The sequence below is a fragment of the Salmo salar genome, chromosome 11 (genome assembly GCF_965601325.2).
Source record: "Salmo salar chromosome 11, fSalSal1, whole genome shotgun sequence".
In the NCBI taxonomy this organism is placed as follows: domain Eukaryota; kingdom Metazoa; phylum Chordata; class Actinopteri; order Salmoniformes; family Salmonidae; genus Salmo; species Salmo salar.
The window spans coordinates 73,163,611-73,181,770 of record NC_138301.1 but is presented as its reverse complement, the minus strand read 5'-3'; the positions used below and the strand labels follow the sequence as shown (position 1 = coordinate 73,181,770).

At 45.5% G+C, this 18,160-nt stretch overlaps 1 protein-coding gene across 1 annotated transcript; it reads left to right on the top strand.

Annotated features, from left to right (window-relative positions):
* The first annotated feature begins 717 nt into the window (after window positions 1–717).
* LOC106591879 (uncharacterized) lies at window positions 718–17,934 on the top strand. The gene is made up of 3 exons (XM_045688876.2): window positions 718–1,464; window positions 6,920–7,052; window positions 13,158–17,934. Exons 2-3 carry the CDS (start codon window positions 6,936–6,938, stop codon window positions 14,055–14,057), a joined length of 1,017 nt encoding a protein of 338 aa, XP_045544832.2. The 5' UTR covers window positions 718–1,464; window positions 6,920–6,935; the 3' UTR covers window positions 14,058–17,934.
* The last annotated feature ends 226 nt before the right edge of the window (window positions 17,935–18,160 follow it).

Genomic DNA, 18,160 nt, shown 5'->3' with positions numbered 1-18,160 from the left:
TACTCGTAGTAGTATGTTGTATTACTAGTAGTAGTGTGTTGTATTACTAGTAGTAGTATGTTTATAATGTGTTGTATTACTAGTAGTAGTGTGTTTATAATGTGTTGTATTACTAGTAGTAGTGTGTTATATTTCTAGTAGTAGTATGTTATAATGTATTGTATTACTAGTAGTAGTATGTTGTATTACTAGTAGTAGTATGTTTATAATGTGTTGTATTTCAACTAGTAGTATGTTATATAATGTGTTGTATTACTAGTAGTAGTATGTTATATAATGTGTTGTATTTCTAGTAGTAGTATGTTTATAATGTATTGTATTACTAGTCTTAGTATGTAATATAATGTGTTTTATTACTAGTAGTAGTATGTTGTATTACTAGTAGTATTATGTTATATAATGTGTTGTATTTCTAGTAGTAGTATGTTATATAATGTGTTGTATTACTAGTAGTAGTATGTATATAATGTGTTGTATTACTAGTAGTAGTATGTTATATAATGTGTTGTATTACTAGTAGTAGTATGTTATATAATGTGTTGTATTACTAGTAGTAGTATGTATATAATGTGTTGTATTACTAGTAGTAGTATGTTATATAATGTGTTGTATTACTAGTAGTAGTATGTTATATAATGTGTTGTATTACTAGTAGTAGTATGTTGTATTACTAGTAGTAGTATGTTTATAATGTATTGTATTACTAGTAGTAGTATGTTATATAATGTTTTGTATTACTAGTAGTAGTGTGTTATATTTCTAGTAGTAGTATGTTATAATGTATTGTATTACTAGTAGTAGTATGTTGTATTACTAGTAGTAGTGTGTTGTATTACTAGTAGTAGTATGTTTATAATGTGTTGTATTACTAGTAGTAGTGTGTTTATAATGTGTTGTATTACTAATAGTAGTGTGTTATATAATGTGTTGTATTACTAGTAGTAGTGGGTTGTATTACTAGTAGTATGTGTTGTATTACTAGTAGTAGTATGTATATAACGTGTTGTATTACTAGTAGTAGTATGTTATATATTGTGTTGTATAACTAGTAGTAGTATGTTGTATTACTAGTAGTAGTATGTTTATAATGTGTTGTATTACTAGTAGTAGTATGTTATATAATGTGTTGTATTACTAGTAGGAGTATGTTGTATTACTAGTAGTAGTATGTTTATAATGTATTGCATTACTAGTAGTAGTATGTTTATAATGTGTTGTATTACTGGTAGTAGTATGTTGTATTACTAGTAGTAGTATGTTATAATGTGTTGTATTACTAGTAGTAGTGTGTAATGTAGTATAGTGTACAGATGTTATAATATATTTTATGATAGGACAGGAATGCCTGTATTGTTTCTAGGTGATCACTGCTGCCCTGTTTGGCTCTCTGGTCTGTGGCCTCCTCCTTGTCATCGCTCTGGGCTGTGCCTTTAAACTCTACTCCCTCCGGACAAGAGAGTACAGGTAGGATGATTTCATTTTCTCCGTCTGTCCCTCCCTCCCTCCTCCGCCCGGTTCCCAGCCACTCATTATTCATACCACTAAGTGAGAGAGAGAGAGAGAGAGAGAACAGAGAGAGAGAGAGAGAGTGAGAGACAAACAGCTTTAATCTGACCCCTGTTATGAAGAACGAGCGCCACGCCGCTACGCTCAGCTCCCATTTCCCGCGGGTGGGCTGGTAGCATGGTCCATTTCCCGCGGGTGGGCTGTTAGCATGGCGGCTCAGTTAGCGCTAAGCTTTTCTGCTGGCGCCCTGCTAATCCAGACACCATGTAAGTCCCTTCAACTCAGCTCTGTTTGTGTAAACTGATCAGGCTTGGCCTGGTCTTGCAAGAAAGAAAGAAAGAAAGAAAGAAAGAAAGAAAGAAAGAAAGAGAGAGAGAGAGAAGAGAAAGAAAGAAAGAAAGAAAGAAAGAAAGAAAGAAAGAAAGAAAGAAAGAAAGAAAGAAAGAGAGAGAGAGAAAGAAAGAGAGAAAGAAAGAAAGAAAGAAAGAAAGAAAGAAAGAAAGAAAGAAAGAAAGAAAGAAAGAAAGAAAGAAAGAAGAGAAAGAAAGAAAGAAAGAAAGAAAGAAAGAAGAAGAAGAGAAGAAAGAAAGAAAGAAAGAAAGGAAAGAAAGAAAGAAAGAAAGAAAGAGACAGAGACAGAGACAGAGACAGAGACAGAGAGAAGGAGAGATAGATAGAGAGAGAGGGAGAGGACAGAGAGACAGAGTACAGAGAGAGAGACAGAGAGAGAGAGAGGACAGAGAGAGAGAGGACAGAGAGACAGAGTACAGAGAGAGAGAGGACAGAGAGAGAGAACAGAGAGAGAGAGGACAGAGAGAGAGACGACAGAGAGACAGAGTACAGAGAGAGAGAGAACAGAGAGAGAGAGGACAGAGAGAGAGAGGACAGAGAGAGAGAGAGAGGACAGAGGGAGAGAGAGACAGAGACAGAGACAGAGACAGAGAGAGAGAGATGAATAGAAGTGGTGTATAATTAGAAGTAGGAGTTACTTGCTGCTGTGGTTGTTTGTATCTGCCTGGCTCTGCACAGTCTGACCTGTCATGACTCACTATATTGATCTGATTTACTGATGAGAGAGAGAGAGAGAGAGAGAGAGAGAGAGAGAGAGAGAGAGAGAGAGAGATACACAGAGATACAGAGAGAGAGAGATACAGAGATGCAGAGAGAGAGAGAGATACAGAGAGAGAGAGAGAGCGATACAGAGAGAGAGAGAGAGAGAGAGAGAGAGATACAGAGAGAGAGAGAGAAAGAGAGAGATACAGAGATACAGAGAGAGAGAGAGAGAGAGATACAGAGATACAGAGAGAGAGAGAGCGAGAGAGAGATACAGAAGAGAGAGAGAGAGAGAGAGATACAGAGAGAGAGAGAGAGAGAGAGATACAGAGAGAGAGAGAGAGAGAGATTGCGAGGAGCACAAATACAAATTCCATCTAGACACCGTTGCCCTAGAGCACACAACAACTATACATACCTCGGCCTAAACATCAGCGCCACAGGTAACTTCCACAAAGCTGTGAACGATCTGAGAGACAAGGCAAGAAGGGCCTTCCTTCTACACCATCAAAAGGAACATCAAATTCGACATACCAATTAGGATCTGGCTAAAAACACTTGAATCAGTTATTTTCTTTGGGATAGGGGGCAGTATTTTCACCTCCGGATGAAAAGCGTGCCCAAAGTAAACTGCCTGTTACTCAGGCCCAGAAGCATGCATATATGCATATAATTGGTAGATTTGGATAGAAAACACTCTAAAGTTTCTAAAACTGTTCAAATAATGTCTGTGAGTATAACAGAACTGATTTGGCAGGCGAAACCCCGAGGACAAACCACCCCCCCCCTCAAAAAATGTCAGCTTACCACTGTTTTCAATGGCTTGAACTTTAATTATAAGCCCAAGTCCTCCCAAATTGCCAGTTCCTAGGGCTTCCACTAGATGTCAACAGTCTTTAGAAAGAGTTTCAGGCTGGTTTTTAGAAAAATGGCCCGGAAATTGTAGTTTTTCTAGGTGGCTCCCATGTTGGCTTTAGTAATTCTAAGCGCGTGGAGGAAAACGCGGTTCTTTGTTGTTTATCTCCGGTAAAGACAATAATGATTCTCCGTCTTAAATTTTATCATTTATTTGCGTATTAGGGTACCTAAGGTTTGGTTATAAACGTTTGTTTGACTTGTTTGGAAAAGTTTATTAGTAACGGTTGGGATTCATTTTGTATGTATTTTGACGGAGGGAAACTGAGTGGATTATTGACTGATGCGCACCAGCTAAACTGAGTTTTTATGGATATAAAAAAATGACATTATCGAACAAAAGGACCATTTGTGATGTTTATGGGACATTTTGGAGTGCCAACAGAAGAAGATCTTCAAAGGTAAGGCATGAATTATATCGTTATTTCTGAGTTTTGTGTCGCGCCTGGCGGGTTGAAATATGATTGTCATGTGTTTGTTTGATGGGGTGCTGTCCTCAGATAATCGCATGGTATGCTTTCCGCCGTAAAGCCTTTTTGAAATCTGACACCTTGGCTGGATTAACAAGAAGTTGAGCTATATTTTGACATATTGCATGTGTATTTTCAAGAATGTTAAATATTTATAATTCTGTAGTTTGAATTTGGCGCCCTGCACCTTCACTGGATGTTGGTCAGGTGGGATGGTAGAGAGGGTTAATTAATGAACCCATTGCCCTTTATGGATGTGTGGTCTGGGGGGTCCGCTCACCAACCAAGAATTTACAATATGGGACAAACACCAAATTGAGACTCTGCAAGCAGAATTCTGCAAAAATATCCTCTGTGTACAACGTAAAACACCAAATAATGCATGCAGAGCAGAATTAGGCCGATACCCGGTAATTACCAAAATCCAGAAAAGAGCTGTTAAATTCTTACAACCACCTAAAAGGAAGTGATTCCCAAACCTTCCCATAACAAAGCCATCACCTACAGAGAGATGAACCTGGAGAAGAGTCCCCTAAGCAAGCTGGTCCTGGGGCTCAGTTCACAAACACAAACAGACCCCAACAGAGCCCCAGGACAGCAATACAATTAGACCCAACCAAATCATGAGAAGAACTAGACAGAGCAGAGGAGAGAGAGAAAGAGAGAGAGACAGAGAGACAGAGAGAGAGAGCAGAGAGAGAGACAGAGAGAGAGACAGAGAGAAGAGAGACAGAGAGGGAGACAGAGAGGGAGACAGAGAGGGAGACAGAGAGGGAGACAGAGAGGGAGACAGAGAGGGAGACAGAGAGAGAGGGAGGAGAGCGATAGAGAGACAGAGAGAGAGGGAGGGAGACACAGAGACAGACACAGAGACAGAGAGACAGACACGAGAGAGACACAGAGAGAGAGACAGAGAGCGAGAGAGACAGAGGAGCAGAGAGCGAGAGAGACAGAGAGCGAGAGAGACAGAGAGCGAGAGAGACAGAGCGAGAGAGACAGAGAGCGAGAGAGACAGAGCGAGAGAGACAGAGACAGAGAGAGAGACAGAGAGGGAGGAGAGAGAGAGAGAGACAGAGAGCGAGACAGAGAGAGAGACGGAGAGGGAGGGAGGAGAGAGAGCGAGCTGAAGAGAGATTGGAGAGAGAAACAGAGAGGGAGGAGAGAGAGAAACAGAGAGGGCGGAGAGAGAGAGACATAAAGAGAGAGAAGTAGCCTTGGGTCCACAGTAACCAACTAAGATGAGTGACATAAGGTGTTTGCTATATATAGCTGTTAATAGCCTTGGCTTCATCACACTTCAACAGCAATTAACCTTCAGTTAAAGAGAGCTTTCCACACTATACAACTACGTCATACCCACTTGCAGTATTTACCATTTAAAGATAGGAGAGAGAGAGAGGGGGACTGAGGGAGGGAGGAGAGAGAAAGAAAGACAAGAAAGAAAGAAAAGACACAGACAGACAGACAGCCAGACAGACAGACAGACAGACAGACAGACAGACAGACAGACAGACAGGACAGACAGACCGACAGACAGACAGACACGACAGACAGACAGACAGACAGACAGACAGACAGACAGACAGACAGACAGACGGACGGACAGACGGACACGACGGACCGAGGGACAGAGGGACAGAGGGACAGACAGAGGGACAGACAGAGGGAGAAAGAGCGAGAGACTGAGCTGCACTTCCTAACCTCCTGCCAAATGTATGACCATATTAGAGACACATATTTCCCTCAGATTACACAGATCCACAAAGAATTTGAAAACATCCGATTCTGATAAACTTCCATGTCTACTGGGTGAAATACCACAGTGTGACATCACAGCAGCAAGATGTGTGACCTGTTGCCACAAGAAAAGGTCAACCAGTGAAGAACAAACACCATTGTGGAGGGAGGGAGGAGGGAGGGAGGGAGGGAGGGAGGGAGGGAGGGAGGAGGAGAGGGAGGGAGGGAGGGAGGGAGGGAGGGAGGGAGAACTGAACAAGAAACGGTCAACCAGTGAAGAACAAACACCATTGTAAATACAACCCATATTTATGCTTATTTATTTTCCCTTTTGTACTTTAACTATTTGCACATCGTTACAACACTGTATACTAGACATAATATGACATTTGAAATACCTTTATTCTTTTGGAACTTTTGTGAGTGTAATATTTACTGTTGATTTTTCATTTTTTTTTACATAAAAAAAAAAACTGTTAATTTTTATTGTTTATTTCACTTTTATTTATTATCTACTTCACTTGCTTTGGCAATGTTACACATGTGTTTCCCATGTCAATAAAACCCTTAAATTGAATCGAGAGGGAGAGAGAGAGAGAGAGAGAGAGAGAGAGAGAGAGAGAGAGAGAGAGAGAGAGAGAGAGAGAGAGAGAGAGAGAGAGAGAGAGAGAGAGTGAAGGAGGGGGGAGGGAGAGAGAGAGAATGTTTTATGGTTCTGTAATGATTTCCTGTAACTGTGTTTTCCCGGGTTCACTATATAGTGCACTACATTTGACCAGGGCCCATAGGTCACTATTTAGGGAATAGGGTGTTATTTGGGATACATCCGTATAAAAGTCAAGAGGTCAAAAGGCTTATGGTGTTTATTACTAATCTGTTGACAGAGAGGGTGAAGAGGACGTGAGAAATCCCACTCGTTATATTATTCTGGTTCATATACAGTCAGTGAACTAAACAGCCCAGACCCCAGCTGCTAATACATTGGTGTCTATGGGACAGCCACCCCTTAAGCAGACCGGAAACAGATGTTTTTTTATTCATTTTTTAAAAAACAGCCCTGAGTGGGACATCTTCATTTATCCACCATCTTTGCTATTGATTGACTGTCATCCCCTTTTAGTGAAGGATGTGGAAGATGCTATGATAGAATACCACTCGTCTCTCTCTCTCGCTCTCGCTCTCTCTCGCTCTCTCTCTCGCTCTCTCTCTCGCTCTCTCTCTCTCTCTCTCTCTCTCAGAGCATTTGAGACTCAGATGACCCATCTGGAGGCGGAGTTTGTTCAGAGAGAGGCTCCTCCCTCCTATGGTCAGCTGATCGCCCAGGGCCTCATCCCTCCGGTGGAGGACTTCCCTGTGTACAACCCCACTCAGGTAACTTCTGGTTTTACTGCTACAGTCCTCCACATTAAGATACGTTATTACCCGTCTAAAAGTATCTGTCCCCCACAGGAAGGTCAGGACACAACACAACACTCAGATAACAATCATTGTTACAGTTTGTAACCGTAGAGAGATGATTGAATGTCCATTTGTCATGAAAGCAGTGAAGTATTATTCTGATTACAACAGAGTCTCTGACATTATTATTCTTATTGATCCTGTTAGCTAACAGCTGCTGATATTGGTGGGTTTTAGTCTGGTTACTGAACCTCTTATTGATCCTGTTAGCTAATAGCTGCTAGCTAATAGCTGTTAGCTAATAGCTGCTGATATTTGTGGGTTTTAGTCTGATTACTGTATCCTTATTGACCCTGTTAGCTAACAGCTGCTGATATTGGTGGGTTTTAGTCTGGTTACTGAACCTCTTATTGATCCTGTTAGCTAATAGCTGCTGATATTGGTGGGTTTTAGTCTGGTTACTGAATCCTTATTGATCCTGTTAGCTAACAGCTGCTGATATTGGTGGGTTTTAGTCTGGTTACTGAATCCTTATTGATCCTGTTAGCTAATAGCTGCTGATATTGGTGGGTTTTAGTCTGGTTACTGAATCCTTATTGATCCTGTTAGCTAACAGCTGCTGATATTGGTGGGTTTTAGTCTGGTTACTGAATCCTTATTGACCTTGTTAGCTAATAGCTGCTGATATTGGTGGGTTTTAGTCTGGTTACTGAACCCTTATTGATCCTGTTAGCTAATAGCTGCTGATATTGGTGGGTTTTAGTCTGGTTACTGAATCCTTATTGATCCTGTTAGCTAATAGCTGCTGATATTGGTGGGTTTTTAGTCTGGTTACTGAATCCTTATTGATCCTGTTAGTTCCATCACAACGCTGTTAGCTGACAGCTGCTGCCCTGCCAAGCAAAAAGACTAACTGGTTATAAGAGTGAAACTGAGAAAAAGTGACTGTCCAGCCAAATCAATTAGAGTCTGTTGTTTTTACTATGAGGTTATTATTTATTTTTTAAATTCATATTCACCCTGTCCTCTGACATGACCTTTGACCCTAGACGGCAGTTACTGCCTTCTTGCTTGGTACACCCACTGGAATACGTTTCCATTACGTTTTTTTTGGTTTATCGCAAACTTGTGTTCATAGATGTATTTGTATGTATCTGTCAGAGTCATATAGTTTGATTCTTGTATTTATTTGTATGTATCTGTCAGAGTCGTATTGTTTGATTCTTGTATTTATTTGTATGTATCTGTCGGAGTCATATAGTTTGGTTCTTGAATTTATTTGTATGTATCTGTCAGAGTCATATAGTTTGATTCTTGCATTTATTTGTATTTATTTGTTTAACTTTATGAGCTGGATTTGCCTGTCTTTGCGATTAGTTTGTTCATTTTCGCGTCTTAGCATTTAGCTAACAGCGTCTATATGATTTCACTATTGGTTTGTGCTAATTTTGTTAGCATTCTGGTAATAGAGGCCCAATGGGCTTTCCTTGCATTTTTAGCGCCCTCTTGTGTGCTATTCCAGTAATACCGTAAATCCCGGGATGAGAGAAAGACGGTATGACGATGTGAATATCTGGATACCGCCCAAGCCTAAAAAGGGTTCTACCTGTGACCAAAAAGGGTTCTCCTATGGGGACAGCCGAAGAACCATTTACATTTACGTCATTTAGCAGACGCTCTTATCCAGAGCGACTTACAAATTGGAAACTTTTTTTCTAAAGTAGTGCACTATATTGGGTGCCATAGGGCTCTGGTCTAAAGTAGTGCACTATATAGGGAATAGGATGCCATAGGGCTCGGTTCTAAAGTACTGCACTATATAGGGAATAGGGTGCCATGGGGCTCTGGTCTAAAGTAGTGCACTATAAAGGGAATAGGGTGCCATAGGGCTCTGGTCTAAAGTAGTGCACTATATAGGGAATAGGGTGCCATAGGCCTCTGGTCTAAAGTAGTGCACTATATAGGGAATAGGATGCCATTTGGGCCTCATTTCTGCTGCACGCTGGGCTCTCATTAGGCTGAGTGGAGGATTGCAGCTCTCTCCCCTTAGGCCTCCTCAAACACGCAGTACACACACACACACAGACACACACACACACACACACACACACACACACACACACACACACACACACACACACACACACACCGGCATTGCATGTTCGTCCTTGAGAAGTAGCGAAGCCAGCGTAAGACCACAACACAACTGAAGCACCACCCACCAAACTAACTCTGTTCTGAAGCACCACCCGCCAAACTAACTCTATTCTGAAGCACCACCCACCAAACTAACTCTTTTCTGAAGTACCACCTGCCGTGCTAACTCTGTTCTGAAGCACCACCTGCCGTGCTAACTCTGTTCTGAAGCACCACCCGCCAAACTAACTCTGTTCTGAAGCACCACCCGCCAAACTAACTCTGTTCTGAAGCACCACCCGCCGTGCTAACTCTGTTGTGAAGCACCACCCACCAAACTAACTCTGTTCTGAAGCACCACCCACCAAACTAACTCTGTTCCGAAGCACCACCCGCCGTGCTAACTCTGTTCTGAAGCACCACCCGCCGTGCTAACTCTGTTCTGAAGCACCACCCGCCGTGCTAACTCTGTTCTGAAGCACCACCCGCCAAACTAACTCTGTTCTGAAGCACCACCCGCCAAACTAACTCTGTTCTGAAGCACCACCCACCAAACTAACTCTGTTCTGAAGCACCACCCGCTATGCTAACTCTGTTCTGAAGCACCACCTGCTGTGCTAACTCTGTTCTGAAGCACCACCCACCAAACTAACTCTGTTCTGAAGCACCACCCACCAAACTAACTCTGTTCTGCACCACCACCCACCAAACTAACTCTGTTCTGAAGCACCACCCGCCAAACTAACTCTGTTCTGAAGTACCACCCGCCGTGCTAACTCTGTTCTGAAGCACCACCCACCAAACTAACTCTGTTCTGAAGCACCACCTGCCAAACTAACTCTGTTCTGAAGTACCACCCGCCGTGCTAACGCTGTTCTGAAGCACCACCCGCCAAACTAACTCTGTTCTGAAGCACCACCTGCCATGCTCACTCTGTTCTGAAGCACCACCCACCAAACTAACTCTGTTCTGAAGCACCACCCGCTATGCTAACTCTGTTCTGAAGCACCACCTGCCGTGCTAACTCTGTTCTGAAGCACCACTCACCAAACTAACTCTGTTCTGAAGCACCACCCGCCAAACTAACTCTGTTCTGAAGCACCACCCACCAAACTAACTCTGTTCTGAAGCACCACCCGCCAAACTAACTCTGTTCTGAAGCACCACCCGCCAAACTAACTCTGTTCTGAAGCACCACCTGCCGTGCTAACTCTGTTCTGAAGCACCACCCACCAAACTAACTCTGTTCTGCACCACCACCCGCCAAACTAACTCTGTTCTGAAGCACCACCCGCCGTGCTAACTCTGTTCTGAAGCACCACCCACCAAACTAACTCTGTTCTGAAGCACCACCCGCCAAACTAACTCTGTTCTGAAGTACCACCCGCCGTGCTAACGCTGTTCTGAAGCATCACCTGCCAAACTAACTCTGTTCTGAAGCACCACCTGCCATGCTCACTCTGTTCTGAAGCACCACCCACCAAACTAACTCTGTTCTGCACCACCACCCGCCAAACTAACTCTGTTCTGAAGCACCACCCGCCAAACTAACTCTGTTCTGAAGCACCACCCACCAAACTAACTCTGTTCTGAAGCACCACCCGCCAAACTAACTCTGTTCTGAAGTACCACCCGCCGTGCTAACGCTGTTCTGAAGCATCACCTGCCAAACTAACTCTGTTCTGAAGCACCACCTGCCATGCTCACTCTGTTCTGAAGCACCACCCACCAAACTAACTCTGTTCTGAAGCACCACCCGCTATGCTAACTCTGTTCTGAAGCACCACCTGCCGTGCTAACTCTGTTCTGAAGCACCACCCGCCAAACTAACTCTGTTCTGAAGCACCACCTGCCGTGCTAACTCTGTTCTGAAGCACCACCCACCAAACTAACTCTGTTCTGCACCACCACCCGCCAAACTAACTCTGTTCTGAAGCACCACCCGCCGTGCTAACTCTGTTCTGAAGCACCACCCACCAAACTAACTCTGTTCTGAAGCACCACCCGCCAAACTAACTCTGTTCTGAAGTACCACCCGCCGTGCTAACTCTGTTCTGAAGCACCACCCACCAAACTAACTCTGTTCTGAAGCACGACCCGCCAAACTAACTCTGTTCTGAAGTACCACCCGCCGTGCTAACGCTGTTCTGAAGCACCACCCGCCAAACTAACTCTGTTCTGAAGCACCACCTGCCATGCTCACTCTGTTCTGAAGCACCACCCACCAAACTAACTCTGTTCTGAAGCACCACCCGCTATGCTAACTCTGTTCTGAAGCACCACCTGCCGTGCTAACTCTGTTCTGAAGCACCACTCACCAAACTAACTCTGTTCTGAAGCACCACCCGCCAAACTAACTCTGTTCTGAAGCACCACCCACCAAACTAACTCTGTTCTGAAGCACCACCCGCCAAACTAACTCTGTTCTGAAGCACCACCTGCCGTGCTAACTCTGTTCTGAAGCACCACCCACCAAACTAACTCTGTTCTGCACCACCACCCGCCAAACTAACTCTGTTCTGAAGCACCACCCGCCGTGCTAACTCTGTTCTGAAGCACCACCCACCAAACTAACTCTGTTCTGAAGCACCACCCGCCAAACTAACTCTGTTCTGAAGTACCACCCGCCGTGCTAACGCTGTTCTGAAGCATCACCTGCCAAACTAACTCTGTTCTGAAGCACCACCTGCCATGCTCACTCTGTTCTGAAGCACCACCCACCAAACTAACTCTGTTCTGAAGCACCACCCGCTATGCTAACTCTGTTCTGAAGCACCACCTGCCGTGCTAACTCTGTTCTGAAGCACCACCTGCCAAACTAACTCTGTTCTGAAGCACCACCTGCCAAACTAACTCTGTTCTGAAGCACCACCCGCCAAACTAACTCTGTTCTGAAGCACCACCCGCCAATCTAACTCTGTTCTGAAGCACCACCCGCCAAACTAACTCTGTTCTGAAGCACCACCTGCCATGCTCACTCTGTTCTGAAGCACCATGCACGACTACTTGATATTCCGCGCTGTACGGGGTTGGCCTGCGTAGCAGAATGACACAGGAGGGGACAGGGAGACGAGGCAAGCCAGCACCTCTATTAGAGACATGGCAGAGACCTGGGTGGATGTCCCTGTTGTAAAGTTTACACCGCAGACTGTAACAGAGACCTGGGTGGATGTCCCTGTTGTAAAGTTTACACCACAGACTGTAGCAGAGACCTGGGTGGATGTCTCTGTTGTAAAGTTTACACCACAGACTGTAGCAGAGACCTGGGTGGATGTCCCTGTTGTAAAGTTTACACCGCAGACTGTAGCAGAGACCTGGATGGATGTCCCTGTTGTAAAGTTTACACCACAGACCGTCGCTCTCGTAGCAGCTGGGTTCTGACTGTCTGCCTGTGTTCTGATGGTGTGAATATCTAATACTGTATCTACTCTCTTCTCTAGGATCTAATTCGGACGGGAGAGATCTGAGTGTTGCCGTGACAACGGGTTAACAAATGATTGACAGCTTTGATGGTCTTGCTGACTGAGTTCTCCCTTTTTTCCCTCCCTCCCTCTCTCTCTCCCTATCTCCTCTCCCTCCCTTCACCTCTCCATCTCCCTCCATCTCTCTCCCTCCCTCCCTACCTCCTCTCCCTCCCTCCTTACCTCCTCTCCCTCTCTACTCTCCCTCCCTTCACCTCTTCATCTCCATCTCCATCTCCCTCCCTCCCTCCCTCCCTCCCTCCCTCCCTCCCTCCCTCCCTCCCTCCCTCCCTCCCTCCCTCCCTCCCTCCCTCCCTCCCTCCTCCTTACCTCTTCTCCCTCCATCTCTCCCTCTCTCCCTCCCTCCTCCTTACCTCTTCTCCCTCCATCTCTCCCTCTCTCCCTCCCTCCCTACCTCCTCTCCCTCCCGCCTTACCTCGCTCTCCCTCCCTCCATCTCCCTCCCTCCCTCCCTCATACAGGCCTCCATGCTCCAGAACATCCGTACAGCGATGCGTAGGCAGATCAGAAGACACTCCTCCCGCCGGGCCACGTCACACCGCCGCCTGGGGCGCCTCTGGAACCGTCTGTTCCACCGAGGGACCCGTCTCCGCGGCCAGATCCCCCTCCTCACACCCCCCGGGTCTCAGGTGGCTCTGGGCCTGCACTCCTACCACACCTCAGAGGGACCTGGAGCCAGGGTTGGGGATGGAGGTGGCGTGGCGGGCATGAGACCAGCAAGGACCCCCTCCTGCTGCTCTACGGCAGCAGTAGGCCTCGCCCTGCACGCCCACAACCAGGCCCTGCCACAGTCCCACCCTTCCTTGGAGTCTCCCTGCTCCCCATTCTCCCCCTCTGACAGTGAACCATCCGAGGGGTCTCCGTGTTCCCCGGAGAGCCAGGGTAGCAGGGTTAGGTTGCCCCTCAGTGAGCTCTCCACCCCTGGGCAGCAGAGTGACTCATTAACGTCTGCCCCCAGCATACTGAGCCGGCAGTGCCCCCCAGAGGGCAGCACAGGTCATTACACCCGCCGGGCCTCCAGGAAGCTGGTCCTGGGACTGGCTGACAACCTGAGAGGGGTGGCCCTACGACGCTACTCCCCCATGGGGCTCACCTCCCCCGTTACCCCCCCTGTCCTTCCCCCTCCAGACTCCCAGCCGCCCTGCCACCACCCCCTGACTTCCCCTCAGACGTCACCCCCCTCGGGGTCTTCAGACGACAGTCAGAGGTTTCATGCCCTGGAAGTGCCAACCCAGGAGAGGAAGAGGAGGAGGAGGAAGAGGGGTATAGGGGTGCCTAGTGGACTGAACACCAGCAGTAGTGAGGAGGAGGAGGAGGAGGAAGAGGAGGAGGATGGAGATGAGACTCTACTGATCTGCTAGTATGAAAGACCTGCCTTCACCGTGTGGTGACAGACAGGCAGGCAGGCAGGCAGGCAGGCAGGCAGGCAGGCAGAGAGACAGGCAGGCAGGCGGACGGGCAGGCACAGACACAGACACAGACACAGACACAGACACAGACACAGACACAGACACAGACAGACAGTACTGCAGGTGGCTGTAGACTCTGTACTAGTGGTCCTGTCCAGTTATTGGACTGTAGTCTGACATAGCTGTAGACTCTGTCTCTCTGGCTGAAACACAGAGAGCTGGAGAATAACTGAATAATGGGACAGTGGATGATCTCAGAGCAGCATAATGATTTCAGTCCTCTCTCCATCTGTTCGTCCCTCCATCTCTGCCTTACCAGAGATCTACAGCTGAGGGCAGTACATCAGCCTGTCTACTGACTCTGACTCACTCACACTGACTCAATCACACTGACTCAATCACACTGACTCAATCACTCTGACTCAATCACTCTGACTCAATCACTCTGACTCAATCACACTGACTCAATCACACTGACTCAAGCACACTGACTCAATCACACTGACTCAATCACACTGACTCAATCACTCTGACTCAATCACACAGCTGGATCACTTGAAGTAACGAAGAAGATGTAACACAGGAAGAGGAAGAGGATGTAACACAGGAAGAGGATGTAACACAGGAAGAGGAAGAGGATGTAACACAGGAAGAGGAAGAGGATGTAACACAGGAAGAGGAAGAGGATTAACACAGGAAGAGGATGTAACACAGGAAGAGGAAGAGGATGTAACACAGGAAGAGAATGTTTTGAGGAAGTTGTGAAGTGGAGTGTTATTGTGAATGTGATATCTGACTGTTATCATAGATGTTTAAGCAGTAGCCTATCTTGGTACCCTCCCTAGACGATGGTTAGATCACAGGCAGTGGCCTATCTTGGTACCCTCCCTAGACGATGGTTAGATCACAGGCAGTGGCCTATCTTGGTACCCTCCCTAGACGATGGTTAGATCCAGGCAGTGGCCTATCTTGGTACCCTCCCTAGACGATGGTTAGATCACAGGCAGTGGTCTATCTTGGTACCCTCCCTAGACGATGGTTAGATCACAGGCAGTGGTCTATCTTGGTACCCTCCCTAGACGATGGTTGGACCACAGGCAGTGGCCTATCTTGGTACCCTCCCTAGACGATGGTTAGATCACAGGCAGTGGAAAGGGGTGTCTACTCAGTCACAGTGGCTGAGTCACAAATGGCAACCTATTCCTTATATAGTGCACTACTTTTGGCCAGAGCCCTATGGGGTAGGCTATAGGGCATGGTTAGGGAACAGAGCCCTATGGGGTAGGCTATAGGGCATGGTTATGGAACAGAGCCCTATGGGGTAGGCTATAGAGCATGGTTAGGGAACAGAGCCCTATGGGGTAGGCTATAGGGCATGGTTAGGGAACGGAGCTCTATGGGGTAGGCTATAGGGCATGATTAGGGAACAGAGCCCTATGGGGTAGGTTATAGGCTTCTTGGGGCTATGTGGGACGCTAGCGTGCCACCCGTGGTGCACCCTATCAACAGCAGGTGCATTTCAAGAGCGGCAAATTTGAAACCAAATAAATGTCAAAATTCACATTTTTCAAACATACAACTATCTTACACCCTTTGAAAGATAAACATCTCCTTAATCTAACCACGTTGTCCGATTTAAAAAAGGTTTTACGGCGAAAGCATAAAGTTAGATTATGTTAGGAGAGTACATTGACAATAGCTGTGTGTAATGTTTTGTGAATTCAAAGACAGGCGTCACCAAAACCATAAAACCAGCTAAAATGATGCACTAACCTTTAACAATCTCCATCAGATGACACTCCTAGGACATTATGTTAGACAATACATGCATTTTTAGTTCTATCAAGTTCATATTTATATCCAAAAACAGCGGTTTACTATGGCGTTGATGTTCAGGAAATCGTTTCCCTCCAATAACCGGCAGTCAAGTCAGCACCACAAATTAAATAATTAAAATTAGAAAACATTGGTAAAATATTATATTGTCATTTAAAGAATTATAGATTTACATCTCTTGAACGCAATCAACTTGCCAGATTTAAAAATAATCTTACTGGGAAATCACACTTTGCAATAATCTGAGCACTGCGCCCAGAAAAATACGCTTTGCTATACAGACAAACGGCCATGTTGGAGAGATCTAAAATCGAAAATACTATGTAAATAATCCATTACCTTTGATTCTCTTCATCAGATGTCACTTCCAGGAATCCCAGGTCCATAACGAATGTAGTTTTGTTCAAAAAAGCTCATCATTTATGTCCAAAAAGCTCCGTGTTGTTAGCACATGATCTAAGCCAGCCGGACTTCTCATGAACGAGGGGAGAAAATATATTTACGTTCGTTCAAACATGTCAAACGTTGTATAGCATAAATCATTAGTGCCTTTTTTAACCAGAACATGAATAATATTCAAGGTGGACGAATGCATTCTCTTTTATAACGTATTGGAACGAGGGTACCCAACATGAACTCGCGCGCCAGAGTCTAATCGGCCATCACCGTTCCAAGGCTCTTGTTCGGTCAGATCTCACAGTAAAAGACTCAAAACACTTTGTAAAGGCTGGTGACATCTAGTGGAAGCAATAGGAAGTGCCAAAACATTAATCAACCCCTGTGTGTTTCAATGGCATAGGCTTAAAGGTAATTCAACACATCAGGTATCCACTTCCTGTCAGAAAATGTCTCAGGGTTTTGCCTGCCAAATGAGTTCTGTTATACTCACAGACACCATTCAAACAGTTTTAGAAACTTTAGGGTGTTTTCTATCCATATATAATAAGTATATGCATATTCTAGTTACTGGGTAGGATTAGTAACCAGATTAAATCGGGTACGTTTTTTTATCCAGCCGTGAAAATACTGCCCCCTAGCCCCAACAGGATAATTATAGGGCATGGTTAGGGAACAGAGCCCTATGGGGTAGGCTATAGGGCATTGTTAGGGAACAGACCCCTATGGGGTAGGCTATAGGGCATGGTTAGGGAACAGAGCTCTATGGGGTAGGCTATAGGGCATGGTTAGGGAACAGAGCCCTATGGGGTAGGCTATAGGGCATGGTTAGGGAACAGAGCCCTATGGGGTAGGCTATAGGGCATGGTTAGGGAACAGAGCTCTATGGGGTAGGCTATAGGGCATGGTTAGGGAACAGAGTCCTATGGGGTAGGCTATAGGGCATGGTTAGGGAACAGAGCCCTATGGGGTAGGCTATAGGGCATGGTTAGGGAACAGAGCCCTATGGGGTAGGCTATAGGACATGGTTAGGGAACAGAGCTATATGGGGTAGGCTATAGGGCATGGTTAGGGAACAGAGCCCTATGGGGTAGGCTATAGGGCATGGTTAGGGAACAGAGCTCTATGGGGTAGGCTTTGCTGTGCTGTGGAGACAGCTCAGGGATGGTACAGAAATCACTCATATCTTTCCTATCTGTTGTTACTGAAAGGCTTCTGGGATGCGTCTGAAATGGCACTCTAATTCCCTTTACAGCGCGATACTTCTGACCGGAGCCTCACAATCTCTGGTCTAAGACTTACCCCATATGGCTCTGGGCAAAATGAGGGCACTACCGAGACAATACAGGGGCCATTTGGGACACAGCCCAGGACAACAGTTGGTAATGATGGAGAGACAGACAGCAGGAAGTCCCGTGGTGTTTATTAAAGGTCATGTTGTTACAGTTGGTAATGATGCAGTTGGTAATGATGGAGAGACAGACAGCAGGAAGTCCCCTGGTGTTTATTAAAGGTCATGTTGTTAATAGGGTAACTGACAGCATTTTAGCAACATTAAATCTTATTAAAATCTGTTCATATTCACCCCCAGGAAGAATATGCCATGTGTTTGGTTTTTTTTCTTCACATTTTCTGACAAGCGAGCGCTTAGGTATGGTCATTTTCACGTTTTCATAAATTCGTAGAATGTTTAGGGAATTGCGTATATAGGAAGGCATTTTGTGAAAATTCTGTAGTAATATAGAGTGGGAAAGCGGCTGTGCGTTTGGACAATTAACAGTCACTGCAGTACATAAAACCTAATAAAAACATCTGTCTACGCA

What these genes read in the sequence shown, in the direction of transcription:
- LOC106591879 (XM_045688876.2), top strand. Translation starts at nt 6,936, where the DNA reads ATGACCCATCTGGAGGCGGAGTTTGTTCAGAGAGAGGCTCCTCCCTCC. An exon ending in CTGTGTACAACCCCACTCAG is followed by an intron (nt 7,053 to 13,157) that starts GTAACTTCTGGT and finishes TCCCTCATACAG; the next exon opens with GCCTCCATGCTCCAGAACAT.